This window comes from Humulus lupulus, chromosome 3 (genome assembly GCF_963169125.1).
Source record: "Humulus lupulus chromosome 3, drHumLupu1.1, whole genome shotgun sequence".
Lineage (NCBI taxonomy): Eukaryota > Viridiplantae > Streptophyta > Magnoliopsida > Rosales > Cannabaceae > Humulus > Humulus lupulus.
In genome coordinates, this window is record NC_084795.1 from 282,776,090 (window position 1) to 282,791,188 (window position 15,099).

A 15,099-nucleotide genomic window follows, 5' to 3' on the forward strand; every position below is an offset into this window, starting at 1 on the left:
AGTAGTGTTACTTTCGACATTGATGTGTCCAAGCATCTTACAGTTTTTAAGTGATTGTTATAGCTTCCCTTCAAACAGATTATAACTTAAATCGATAAGCATCAGTTGGTTTCCTTCTATAAATCTGGGAATATTGCCATAATTAAAAAGAGTTGGTATTGATAATCAATATAGATAATGACTTGCTAAATCTATCGAAACAATTTGAAAGTTTACCATATATTTTTGTTATCAAAATATATATTTTTTAAATTTATATTAATTTAAAATGTCTTTTCAATTTAGTTTTCTAATTTTAAATATTTAAAAAAAAGTATAAAACTAATTACAAAGTAACAAATGTCTGCTTAATAGTTTCAACACAGTAGGTACTGAGAAAAGTAATGATTTAGTAACTTTAGATATTTTTGCTGCAAAGAAAAAAAATTATGTATTTATCTTTAATATAAATATTTAGTATTTTTGTTGTGAAAATAAAAAAATAGATATTTAACATAAACAAGTAAAACATTAAATATTTATGCTGGAATTGAATATTTATGCGGCAAATATCTGAAAAGAATATATGATGAATTTTCATAAAGAGCAGGTGCACGTGCCATTTTTGCTAGTAGTATTGTATAAATATTAATTATTAAAGTTATTAAATAAAAATATAATTTTAAAAAAAGCTTCAGATTTCGTAGGCTGGCTAGGGCACCACCACCGATTATCCCATTAATCCCCTTTCTCTCTCAATCTTATTTTCTCTAGTCTGAGACAGCCACCACCGATTTCCTAGGCGACAGTCGGCACAGGACAACTCACTCTCTCGCTATCTCTCTCTCTCTCAGACTCTCACACTCACAGTCGGCAGACTCGGCACTCTCCGGCGGCATTCTCTCCCTGCCTCTCCTCCTCCGGCATTTACACTCACAAGGTATAAATCTCTTTTTTCATTTAGGGTTATTACCGGCGAAAATACCCAATGTTTACATGTTGTTCCACTTATACACCCAATCTTTATTTTTCGCGGTGAATATACCCAAACCCACTAAAAGCGTCTCTCCGTTACTATCCACTTGTTAACACCGTTAATGGTGTTTATGTGGCATTGACGTGGCCTGACCGAAATAACATGTCATTGCCACGTGTACAATATAAAATAAAAATTAATTTAAAATTACAAATAATTATAAATTATATAAATAAATAAATAATCAAAATTAAAAAATAATTTCATAAAAAACGAAATCATTTTCCCCATCTTCTTTTTCCTCATCTTCTTTCCTCCTTGGAACCTTAGCAGCCGCCGTACCCACCTCCGACCACCATTCTCCGTCGCCATAACCACCAGAGCTCCAAGCCTAGCGTACCCAGGACCCCTCGCCTATCCCCCACGAACCCAAGCTTCGTGAGAGCCCACCCCAGAAATCATTGCCTTCCCCAAACCCGCGCCTCCTCTGAACCCATCTCCATAAACTCCGAGACCCCAAGATCCTTCAATGTAAAGGGTAAAAGGAAGCAAAATCATGGCCGCCCTGGGAGCCATGTAAAGCAACAAATTCATGGAATGAAGCTTCTCGAAATCAGAAGATAATAATTTTCTCCGAAAACCCATAATTGTTCATGTTAATTTTTCTGTGAAATTTCTTTACATTTCAGTAATGTCAGCCTTATCATTACCTTTATTCACCATTACTCATCAATCCAAGCTCTCATTCCCTCCATTTTCAAAGCTTCCAAACAAGCCATTTCTACTACCTTCCATTCTTTGCAACGTCGCCGCTTCTCATGGAGCCAAGCCGGTGCGAGCCTCCACTAGCGAACCGGCTTCCACCAAATCGGCGGTGATGGCGACGGCGATGGGGACTGGGGAGAGGAAAGCCAGCGTTGGGGATGGGGACTGGGGAGAGGAAAGCCAAAGCGGAGAGGATGTTTGCTTTGATGGATGGGTTTCAGAAGATGAGGGAAAAGAATGGTTTCATTTTTTATGAAATTATTTTTTAATTTTAGTTATTTATTTATTTTATAATTATTTGTAATTTTAAATTAATTTTTATTTTATATTGTACACGTGGCAATGACATGTTATTTCGGTCAGGCCACGTCAATGCCACATAAGCACCATTAACGGTGTTAACAAGTGGATAGTAACAGAGAGACGCTTTTAGTGGGTTTGAGTATATTCACCGCGAAAAATAAAGATTGGGTGTATAAGTGGAACAACATGTAAACATTGGGTATTTTCGCCGGTAATAACCCTTTCATTTATCGCATTTTTTTCTATTGATTCTTTTGTGTTCTGTTATTTTTTTTATTGTAAATGATAAATTTGTGTATGTTTGTTTTCTTTTGATTTCTCATCTTGTAATTAGTTTTTTGCTTCTGTGTGCCGTGGGATTTGAGTGTGTGCGCGGTGAGTTGTTGTTAGTAGATTAGTGTTTGCGATTTCATTGAATTTCTCATAATAATCCGTCTATTACCAGTTCGATTGTAATAGTTAGGTTAATATTATATAAACTCAGTGTAAGAGAGAAAAAGATAGAAACAGACAAACGAATTGAGATTCTGTAGTAGGCTAACAAGGGAAAGAGAAAATCTCTGCTGTATTTGGATGAAAGTGTGACCTTTTTGTTTGTTGCGTAATGACCTTTTGTTTTAATGAAAAGCTTTGTGGCTGTGTACTTGTGTTTATGTTAAAGCTTCGAACTCTTCAAAATTTAAAGGGTGGGAAAGCTCGTAGATTTTTCCTATAAAGGATGGGAAACTGAAACTTAATAGAACATTTGGAGAGTAGAATAGGATTATTAGATCGAATTGACATTGACAAGTTTTTTCATCTGCTTTTGTTCTAAAATTAGAGAATAGTACTGTGGCAAGATTATATAAATCCACCTAATTTAGTCATAGCTTAATCCTACACAATCACCCTCTTTGCAACTTTGTATACATCTCATTTTCTCTTAATACAATAGATATTTGATGAGAAAAATATTGATTAGTTTGAGAACAAAATTGGAGTATACTCTGAGGAGCCAGAATTTTAAGGAAATTCATAGATATACTTCTAGCCAGAAAACACTACTAGTTTTGCCTTCCCCCTTAACCAAAACCTGTTCCTCTTTGCTCATTCATCATTTATCTTGTCTATTCTCCTCTTCCTCTTTACCACAGCAAGCATGAGGAGGTAAAGTTGGTTACTTCATATTTGAAGATCTGTTCATTGCCTAGTTTAAAATTGTGTCTTTGAGTACGAAACTGAAACTAGAGTTTAATATATGCCTAATTTCATGGTACACTACAAAAAAAAGGTTCAATACCGAGAACATTATACCGACAACATGTCCTCGGTATAGACATTTCATATGCGCGGGACATTTTCGCGGTTCTGAATAGGTTTAGTTGCTATACCGAGGACCTATACCGAGAACATGTTCTCGGTATAGGGTTTATAAATATCACACTCAGCCGCGAAGCCCCTTCTCCTTCCTCTCTGGTTTCTCTGGGTTTTCTCCGAAACCTCCGCCTCCCTCCGCCGATTATAGTCGTTTTCCTCCATAAAAGCTCGGTTTTAAGCCCCAAAATTGCCAAGGGTGAAGGAATTTCTGTGTATTTGTTGAAGGTATGGTTTATTTATTCATTTTATATATATATATATATATTTATGAAATTGTATAATGATATTTTCTAATTTTTGTTTGAAGGTTGGGTATTCGGTTTTTGTTGGATTATAGGGATTGCTAGCAAGATATTGAAGGCATTGGTAAGTTTTTTTTAATTTTTCTGTATTTTTTTAATTTTTTTTTCAATTTTTGAATAATTTATGTTTTTTTATATAAATAATATAATATTAATTTTAATAAAAATCTGAAATAATTATATTAGATAGAATGTATTTATTTTTAGGTTTTCAAAATAAGTATTAGTAAAAATGATATTAGGAATTAGAAAATTGTTAAATGATTAATTAGTATTTTTTTTAAATAAATTCTATGTTGTGTTTGGTGAATTTTATGTGTATTAAACATATTAGTAAACATATTAAATATTTGAGTGTTAATTTGAAAATTTTGGTGGTAATGTTAGTATGTTGTTGTTGTCAATTTTAATTTTTTTGCTTATGTTAGTAGTAAAAATTCAGATTTTATGAATATTGATGATTAATTTGTTGTTGTTAATTTTTAGTAGAATTTTAATATTTTGGTTAGAAAATTGAATAATTAATAAAATTTAGACTAATAATTATAAATTATATAGTTATTTAAAATGAATTTGTAATGCTCTCTGCATGATCTGGGTCTGGATATTTTTTATGTGTTATTTGCAGGATTTTAAATTTTGGGATAGATGAAAATATAGTCGTTATGCTGCCGAATTTTTTATAGAATTGTAAAATTTAGAGATATTGTGAATATTAGTAGAAGTACTCAATAAAATTTCTAATTTAATAAATAGTGAATTGATAAGTAAAATCATTTATTTTAAAATTAAGATTAAAAAAATTAACATTAACATTATGCAACTAAATTTTAATAAAAATAAACATTAATTAAATAATTTAAGTAATAATTAAATCCTAAAGTAGTTAAATAAATTTTAAACAAATCTTAGAATTTTTTTTTAAATTAATCAAACTATTCAATAAAGCATAAGTAAAATATGTAATTTAATAAATACTAAATTAATATGTAAAAAAATAATATGTGTTAGTTCTGATTAAATAAAATTAACAAATATATTATTAGAAAACCATTATTAAAATTAAAATTAAAATTAAAAAAATTAAATTTAATATTTGTTAGTTTTAATCATTATTAAAATTAAAATTAAAAAAATATGTTTTTAATATTATTTGTTAGTTGTTTTTAATTTTTCTGTATTTTTTTTAATATTTTTTTTCAATTTTTGAATAATTTATGTTTTTTATATAAATAATATATTTTAAAATTAAGAATAAAAAAAATTAACATTAACATTATGCAACTAAATTTTAATAAAAATAAAAATTAATCCTAAAGTAGTTAAATAAATTTTAAACAAATTTTAGAAATTTTGTTTAAATTAATCAAACTATTCAATAAAGCATAAGTAAAATATGTAATTTAATAAATACTAAATTAATATGTCAAATTTAAATAAGTTTAATAATATTTACACTGAAATATATTATAGTTAGATATCATAAAACAACATAATTAACTTCAAAAAGCATAAGACATTAAAAAAACATATTTAATTATATTTGCTTTTTTCTTTGGTAATAAGAAATTATTACCAAAGATATAATAGTATTATTATCACATAGTGATAATATTATATTTTTTTAGTGTTCATCACAAGAAGCCTTAGACCCGTTTAGAGAGGGTGAGTCATTGAAGACTCTTACATTTGCCTCTCTCTGAATTAGGACACACACAAATTGATTGTAAGTTTGATGATTAGTGTTCCGTGCAGTGCTACATTCATACAATGTCGATCGACAAGAGTTGGATTAATTTGACAGATCGATTATCCGATGAGTATGAGGCTGGTGTGATGGATTTTCTCCAGAGAGCCCGGCAGTGCGTTGACTCAAGGGGATTGGTGAAATGTCCGTGTAGGAGGTGTGTCAACGTTGAATTTCAGACAATTGATGTATTAGAAAATCATCTTTTTGTAAATGGTTTTCTACGGAAATATACCAATTGGCATTGGCATGGAGAGGATGAAATAATACCAATGAGAGCTCGGATAGATCAAAATGATGAAGATGAGATGATGGATGTTCTCACTGATCTTATGCAAAATGACAATGACGAACAAGCGGAGAATGAGCGCGGTCAAGAGATACCTACAACTGACTACAGGAGTGGGCAACATTATAACGATTTGTTTGCTGAGATCGAGGCTCCATTATTCCCCGGGTGTCAAAATTACACTTCATTGAATTTCCTAGTGAAGTTAATGCATTTCAAAGTGTTGGGAAAAATTCCCAACAAAATATTTGATGGAATGCTGGAGTTGTTACATGATGCATTTCCAGCCCCAAATAAGCTTCCAAAATCGCACTATGCAGCGAAAAGGTTGTTGCGGAAACTTGGATTGGGCTACGAGTCAATCCATGTCTGCAAGCATGATTGCGCACTGTTTTGGAAAGAACATGCTGGAAAAAGCAAATGTCCTGTTTGTGGAGAGGATCGATGGGTGGACAAGAACACCAAGGGAAAGAAAGTGCCTCATAAAGTGATGCGTTATTTTCCTTTAACCCCTAGGTTAATGCGAAAATATGCATCGAGGCACATTGCTCAACATATGAGATGGCATCACGAGCAACGTATAAAAGAAGATGGTGTATTGCGTCATCCTGCTGATGGGAAAGCTTGGAAGGACTTTGACCGAAATAATCCAACATTTGCAATGGAACCCAGGAATGTGCGGCTTGGATTGGCTGCAGATGGATTCAATCCCTTTGGTAATATGAGTCTGTCTTATAGTATGTGGCCAGTAGTGTTGACGACATATAACTTGCCACCATGGTTGTGATTGACAATGACAATAAGATAACTGGTTTGAAATCGCATGATTGTCACATCATTATGCAACGCCTTTTGCCAGTTGGTGTGCATGCATTCCTAGAGAAATCAATGAGTACAACTATTATTGAGTTATGCACTTTCTTCAAGCTCATTTGTGCGAGAACTCTAAAAGTCTCAGATTTAGAAAAAGTCCAAACTTCAATTGTTGAGATTGTTTGCAAGTTAGAGAATATTTTCCCACCTGCTTTTTTCGATATCATGGTCCATCTACTAATACATTTACCGGAAGAAGCAATACTTGGAGGACCGGTTCACATGAGGTGGATGTATCCTTTTGAAAGGTATATGAAAAAATTGAAGAATTATGTCTGTAACAAAGCACGTCCAGAGGGCTCAATAGCAGAAGGATATGTGGTTGATGAGGCATTAACATTTTGCTCCATGTACTTGAAAGGTGTTGAGACAAAGTTCAATCGTCCAGACCGAAATGTAGATGTTGGTCCATCACTTAAAAAGATGTCGGTCTTTCGATCTCAGGGTCGTCCAATTGGTAAGAAATCATTGACAATTTTGGAAGATGAAGTGAAGAAAATAGCAGATTGGTATATTCTAAACAACTGCAATGAGATCTTGCCATATCTTCGGTAAGTAATTAAAGTAGTTCATCATTTCATTGCATGTTTATTATAACTCTTATTAGTAGCTCTTAAATTAGTTGTTTTTGTTTTTTGCAGAGAGCATAGGGAAATTTTACAGACTAGAGGTGTTGAAAACCTAGACCAATTACATAGAGAGGAATTTCCTAATTGGTTTTATAATAAGATTTATCATCTTCGACAAGCGGAGGATGTAGAAGTAGATGTTATGCACGACACTAGTTCCTCTAATTTCCAATTATTCGTTGATCTTGGACCGTTGCCACAAATCAGCTTTGAACGTACGGGGGCTCCATTACAATTTGTTGAGATAGATAATGTTGCAATTGAGGAGGAGAGGGAGGAGGAAATGGAAGAAGAAGAGGAGGAGGAGGAAGAGGAAGTGGAGGAGGAGGAGGAGGAGGTTGAATATGAAGATGATGAAGAGGAAGATGAACACATAGAAACCGATGATGATAGTGAAGATTATTATAGTGATAATTAAGTGGTAATTTTATAATATGTTGAAGTAATTATTTTTAACAATAAATAATTTTATATTGTCATTTTTAACTGATAAATGTAATTTTAATATCGATTAATTTGACAGATATGGCTGATGTTATTGCTCAATCTCACGGGGGTGATGGTGGAGGATGCGATCCTCCACGTGGACCGACAGATATCCCAGCTGATTGTGAACGAGGTAATATTTTACACATTGATATACTCCTTAAAATTTAACAATTAATCCATATTAATTTTAAAATATTGAATTTGCATACAATAGCGCCTCCAAGTAAACGTGGACGCCATAAGGGATTGAACACGCGGGAAAAGAGGGAACAGTTGGGGCGTCCTCTCCCTCTCGAGTGGGATGTGCGGGGGAGAACATATAAAGAGATCGGAGAGTACAGCTCAAATTTCTCAAGAGAGCTCGGATTACTTGTTCGACAGTACACAGATCCGGACTGTCCTCAATGGTCAAAAGTACCAAATGCCTCGAAAGAAAGAATACTTGCACATTTGGAAGTAAGTAGTTTATGTATTTTTATCTTAATTCTTATTTTATGTTATATATGATATTTACTAATAAATGTTTGTAAATTAGGATGATTTGTTTGATATTGGGCGTACTAGATATGGAGAAGGGCATATGCCTGGGATCTTGAGAGGCATTGATACTTCGTGTGCTAAAAAGTATTCTGACTGGAAGTACGATATTAAAGAGCACTTAACGATTAATGGGCCACAAAATCGTTATGGTGGTTGCACGGATACGCAGTGGCAAAAAGCAATTGATTTTTTCCGTCGCCCAGAAATTACGGTATTAATTTCTTGCTAAACTTAACTATCTTAATTAAATATATTACTAACGATAACTTTTTGCAGAAACGTTCTGTGGTCAACAAGGAAAATAGAAAGAAATTGAAAGAGCTTAGCTATGGAGGTTCTCAGTCAATCCCAGCCTTACGCTATAAAAAGGTTAGTTAATTAATTATTTTTTAGTTTATTTTTCTTATTTACGTTTAATTATTAATTTTATAAAAATATATGTACGTGACAGCGCAATTTAGAGACTGGGCAACTTGAGTCCATCCCGGATAGCTGGATGGATACTCACCATAAATCAGGCACAGGGTGGGTGACAGAGACAGCAAAAAATACTTGGGTACGTTAAGTTTTTTTAAACATTTTTCAAATTTTTAATTGTTTCAAAATTTTAATTACATTATACATTGTATCACAGGAGGAATTGCGTGCATACCGCGACACACAGCAGACACAGGCAACTGATACTGAGAGTTCCACACCAGTTTCGAGTGCGCCTGAAGATGAAGACATATCTTTGGTACAAAATGTCTTCGGAAAACGACGGGGCCACCAGAAAGGATATGGACGTATCCTTAACATAAGGGACCGAACTCCATTTGATTTTCGTCCTTCACAAACTAGAGATGAAGAGTTGTCTGAGATGAGAGAGCGTCTTCGACAGTTAGAGGAGCATGTCCGGACTCATTGTATCACCCCGGGATCTCAATCTGCCCCACCACCACCACCCGATGATCCTGATGTTGGAGCACCGACTCAGTAGGACTTATGTATGAATTTTATTACAATTGACTATTACATTATCATGTTTAAGACAAGTCTTTATTTTAATTCAACGAATACACTCTTATGTTTTTTTTTATATCTTTAATATAAGTGTTTTAATTTTATTCTATTTTCTTATATTTAATTCAAAATAAATAAATAAATAAGGGAATAACAAATATAAAAAAAAATTGGGGACAAGTCTATACCGAGGACATTGTCCTCGGTATATACCACCAAGATGTCGGTATGTACCAGTACGATGAGAAATTGAGGTTTGTTGTACCGAGGACATTTGTCACTTTCTACCGAGGACATTATCCTCGGTAAAACGTATACCGAGAACATTTTTAATGTCGTCGGTAGACGTTTTGTTTTTACCGACGCGGCTGTACCGACAACTTTATACCGACGACATTGTCTCGGTATAAGATATACCGAGGACATTTCGGCTTATACCGAGGACATTTGTTCTCGGTATAGGCCCTGATTTTTGTAGTTCTGTGAATTTGATAAAGAAAGTGTGAACTTGAGTATGTTTATAGCTGTCATAAGTTTGAAAAAAATGGGTACTTATTATATTTGAAATACTTTTCTATTCTGTGAAATATTTTTTAATTTCTGTACAGTACTAGAAGCTAAGATTCAACTAAAAGTAAACAATGAAGCTCGACGTGAACATGCTCAGATATTTATCAAAAGAAGATTTCAGGGTTCTTACTGCTGTTGAGATGGGGATGAGGAATGTATGTACTTTTTCTTATACCTTTTCACCATGCAGTTGTGATTTTGCTCTTTATTTGTGTTAATGATGCTCCTTGTCATCATTTTCTTTCAGCATGAAATAGTTCCTTCTGAGCTTATCAGCCGTATAGCTGCCCTCAAGTATACCTTTCTTCTTTTACTCTTATTGTTTTTTTCTTTGTTTACTTTTGTGCCATTTTATACTTTTATCTATTATGTCTTTATTTGGAAAATTTAAACTATAGGCATGGAGGTACTTATAAGGTTCTGAAGAACTTGCTCAAGCATAAGTTGTTGCACCATGACTCTTCAAAATGTCGGTACTTCCTTTCATTATGCAGTTGCTGAATTCTTACTTTGCCATTAAATATTTCGTAAGTTTACTTTTTTCTGTTTTTTTGTGCATATTTAGATGATGGATTCCGCCTCACTTATCTTGGTTATGATTTTCTTGCAATTAAGACTTTGGTCAATCGTGGGATATTTGCTTCTGTTGGTCGTCAAATTGGTGTCGGAAAAGAGTCTGGTAAATATTTTGGACTAAGAATTTTAACATCTTATATATATTCAACTGCATTTTTTTTAATAATAATAGATTATGTTTTTGTCTTCTTTAAGATATATTTGAAGTCGCCACTGAAGATGGTACAGTGCTGGCAATGAAGTTGCACCGACTTGGCAGAGTTTCTTTTAGGGCTGTGAAATCTAAGCGTGATTATTTGAAACATCGTAGCAATTTTAATTGGCTTTATTTGTCTAGGCTTGCTGCACTCAAAGAATTTGCTTTTATGAAGGTTCTTAGATGCTATCTTTAAGAATTTGTGTTGGTTAATTTGCAATGTTGGTATCACCTGACTGACACTTGTACTCTCTGCTTGAATAGGCCTTGGGAGAACATGGTTTTCCTGTTCCAAATGCTGTGGACTGTAATAGGCATTGCGTGAATATGTCTCTTGTCCAAGGTTACCCACTGTAAGTGTTCCTCTTTTAATTAAGCAAATTAATCTATAAATGTTATAAATTAAATAAAGAATTTTATTTATTTTATACATTAAGTAAAATAAAGTGGACAATTACAAGCACTCCACGAAAGGCTTTCTAGGAAACACATTGAAGTACCTCAATCCATCTAAGTCAGAACTTGTAACCCCACCTCTGTTTTGTATCCATAAGAGACCGGAAATGTGACGTCATCCCAATAACAGCCCCCACCTCTGTTTTGTATCCATAAGTGACCTGAAATGTGGCGCCATCCCAATAATAGCCCCCTCTATCTACTTGTCCTCTCTCTCTCTCTCTCACACACACAGTTTGCATTTTTTTTAATTGTACTTTGATTATATGAAAACTTATATTATGTCCTCCAATGAGCTAGAAATGATTTAAATATTAGTCATTGCTGTCTGATGAAGTGTGCAGGTGAAACAATTGCAAAATCCAGAGCCAGTTTTTGAGACAATTGTCGGCCTTATTGTTCGACTGGCTGAACATGGTCTCATCCATTGTGATTTCAATGAATTCAACTTAATGGTATGGTACATGGCTCTTGGCACTTTGTGGTGCCATTAATCTCAAGTGTTATATTTGATTGAAAATGTGGTGTTATCCTGTAGTTGCTTCTTTTGTTCTTTGTAGCACTTTTCTCCTAGCACTTTGAGTGAATATGATAAATTCTCATTTATTAGATTACAAATGTTAATTAATCTCCTTATGTAATCTTATGGGTTCTCTGTTTGGTGCATTTTCCTTCTAGATTGATGTAGGGCATTTGCATCAATATGCTCGGGGAGAATACGTTCGGTTCAGACCCCAGCTGCGGGAGTGCCTCCGCAGCAGATAGCTCCCAAGCTCCAGGGACAGCACCTGCGGCCCCACAACAACAAATAGCCCACAAGCCTCCCCCAGTGATTGGGAGAGTGGGAACTATCTCTGGAGGGCCTAACTTGGGGGCACCTCCTGAGGTTCACAGAATAGATATGTGTGAGCCTTGAATCACGATGATGAAGTGTTAGCGTTAGCTCAGCTGTCGGCACAGATGTCGAGGATGACTAATCAGGTCATCACATTCTCTAAGGACGATGCTCGGAGGGTCCATTTTCCCCACCACGATCCTTTTGTGGGTGAGAGCCAGATTTCTAACATGATCATGGCTCGGATCCTGGTGGACAATTGGAGTTCAGTGAACATCCTATTTAGGTTAACCTACAAGAGGATTGGGTTGACCACAAGCCACCTATCCCCATTCACCTTGACTTTATACTAGTTCTCGGAGGAAGGGCTCATTCTAATTGGGCAGATCAAACTACCTGTGACACTTAGAGAAGTGCCCCGTCAAGTCTTTAAGTATTGCACCTTTGTCGCCATTGACTGCTGCTCGGCAAATAACGCCATCTTGGGACGTCCAGCCTTGGTAGAGTTTGGAGTGGTCACTTCCATTCGCCACCTGTGCATGAGGTTCCCCACTAAAGTGGGGATCGGTACAGTCTGTGGAGATCAGAAAGAGGCCAAGCAGTGCTGCAATGTGTCCCTTAAGCAACCGGTAATGGTAATTGAGGCAACGGCTCCCAAGCAGTATCCTCCCGAGGAGGCGGAGGTACAAGCTGTCCAAGCAGAGGAGTCCAATGAGTTGTACCCTCGAGTTCATGAAGAGAGGTCAATCGAGCCCATGGAGGAGGCTGAGGAGGTAACTCTTGATGCCTCCCTCCCCGATAGGAAGACCAAAGTCGGGAAGAACCTCAAAGTAGAGGTCCGAGAAGTGCTGGTGAGCTTTCTCCGGGAGAACCAAGATGTCTTTGCTTGGTCTCACTCTGACATGACAGGCATTGACCCAAATATCATATGGCACGTCATGAACATCGATCCCAACGTCGCTCTAATTCAGCAAAAGCGTAGGACCATCGACCCATCCCGGGCATTGGCTTTGAAGGTAAGGTGGACAAGCTTCTCACGAACAAGCTCATCCGAGAGGCTCAAGCCAAATGGCACTTGGAGGACCTGTATAGATTTCTCCGACCTCAACAAGGCTTGTCCAAAGGATTGTTTTACTTTACCAAAGATATATCAGATGGTTGACGCCACCTCCGGATATGAACTCTTGTCCTACATGGACGCATACTCGGGGTGCAACCAAATTTCCATGTATGTCGCAGACCAAGAGCACACCAGCTTTTGAACCTACAAAGTGATGCCCTTCGGGCTTAAGAATGTTGGTGCCACCTATCAGAGGCTAATGAACCGTATGTTCAAAAATCAATTGGGTCAAAACATAAATCTTTACATGGATGACATGCTAGTCAAATCCAGAATGGCCCTCGACCATGTAAAAGACCTGGCGGAAGTGTTCTCGGTACTTTGTAGGTTCGTGATGAAATTGATCCCCAAAAATGCACTTTTGGAGTTACCTCAAAAAATTTCTTGGGTTTCATTGTCAGCGCCCGAGGTATAGAGGCAAACCCCAAGAAGACCAAAGCTCTGGTTGAAATTTCATCCCCGCACAAGCATAAAGATGTTCAAAGCCTCACCGAGAGAATCGCAGCCCTGAGTCACTTTGTCTCCAGGGCAACTAATAAGTGCATACCATTCTTCAACATACTATGAGGAGGTCAGAGGTTTGAATGGACGGAGGAGTGTGAATAGACGCGCTAGCCATTAAAGGCGCACATGGCCAGCCCACTGATCCTCTCGAAGCTCGTAGATGGAGAGCCCATCCTCCTCTATATGGCTGTGTCGGAGAGTGTCATCAGTGCCGCCTTCGTGCACGAGGAAGGCCAGGTCCAACACCACATATACTATACAAGTAAGGGACTCCTCAGGGCTGAGTACAGATAACCGCTTATGGAGAAGTTAACCTTTTGTCTAATAGTAGCCTCTCAAAAGTTACAACCCTACTTCCAAGCACATCCCATCAAGGTCCTCACTAACCATCTCTTGCGGCAGGTCTTTCAAAAACCGGAGTCATCCGGGAGACTCCTTAAATGGGCGGTTGACGTGAGTTAGTTCGACATCACCTATCACCCAAGGAACGCCATCAAGGGGCAGGCACTGGCAAATTTCATCGCCGAGTGCACGGGAAATCACGAGAGGCCTGGGAACGCCCCAATGATCAGGCCTACATGGAAGCTATAAGTAGATGGGTCTTCCAATGAGAACGGAGCTGAGGTGGGTCTGGTCTTGGTATCCCCTAAAGGGCACAAGGTCCACAGTGCCCTGAGATTTGGGTTTGATGCTTCCAACAATGAGGTTGAGTACGAAGCACTTATTTCTAGGCTCCAGGTAGCCTTGGATGTAACGCCCTACTACCCAGGGACCATTACATTGTGCTAAACTCGCTAACCGCCGAGTCATTTGGCCATAATCGTGTAACTAAATGTGATTAACGGTTTAGGGTTAAAAATTTTGGCCAAAGATACAACGTTTCACTAAAACTTTTACTGTATACATTGGGATCCCAAAATACATTTAAAAGGTTAATTGCAATAAAATATTTACAACCAGCTAACCTAAGCAGCAAAATAGGGTTTAACCCTAGTTCTTCTTTAAACACTCGGCCGTGGTGGTCGAGCAGCCACATATGAACACATCATCACCTAAGCTCTCCAACTCAAGGATGGTCCAATTTTGTTTTACTTTTACGTGCACCACATAGCACCCGTGAGTTGACGCTCAGCAAGAAAACTCAAACACATGCTCATTAGCAGTTAACCATATGTCATCAAATCATAATAAGCATGCCTAGCAGTAATAACCATGTTCATGCATGCAAGCAAGTACAAATAAATGATTATGGGATCCTGCACCCTGAGTAAATGTAGAGTCCCAGAATTTACGTAGCTAGTTAGATAGCAGCAGCAGCAGCAGTAGTAGTAGTATCTTTATGACTGTGGATTTTTGGTTCAGACCGGGATACTCATAGTAGTACTTGTAGATTTTCTAAGTTTAACCTATAGTTTAAGAATATTAATTTTAACCTAAGGTTTGATTAATATGACTGATATTGATGATGATATTTATTATATTATAAGGTTTAGATAGACCCAATAAGATAGTAACACTTATCATATGTATGATTATTAAGAAATTATTATTTTAATGATAAAATAAGAGAAATATAAGACTTAGTCTTCACC

The 15,099-nt window shown here is 36.3% G+C and overlaps 2 protein-coding genes across 2 annotated transcripts; both read left to right on the plus strand.

Annotated features, from left to right (window-relative positions):
• The first annotated feature begins 677 nt into the window (after positions 1-677).
• On the plus strand, positions 678-13,145 carry LOC133825834 (uncharacterized). Its single transcript, XM_062258728.1, has 10 exons — positions 678-919; positions 9,859-9,975; positions 10,068-10,114; positions 10,219-10,289; positions 10,386-10,499; positions 10,592-10,767; positions 10,857-10,945; positions 11,386-11,503; positions 12,237-12,899; positions 13,038-13,145. Exons 2-10 carry the CDS (start codon positions 9,892-9,894, stop codon positions 13,143-13,145), a joined length of 1,470 nt encoding a protein of 489 aa, XP_062114712.1. The 5' UTR covers positions 678-919; positions 9,859-9,891.
• LOC133824753 (uncharacterized) lies at positions 3,283-9,354 on the plus strand. The gene is made up of 7 exons (XM_062257728.1): positions 3,283-3,604; positions 3,687-3,745; positions 7,923-8,164; positions 8,244-8,459; positions 8,525-8,617; positions 8,700-8,804; positions 8,883-9,354. The coding sequence occupies exons 4-7, from the start codon at positions 8,289-8,291 to the stop codon at positions 9,225-9,227; spliced, it is 714 nt and encodes a 237-aa protein (XP_062113712.1). The 5' UTR covers positions 3,283-3,604; positions 3,687-3,745; positions 7,923-8,164; positions 8,244-8,288; the 3' UTR covers positions 9,228-9,354.
• Positions 13,146-15,099: the final 1,954 nt, after the last annotated feature.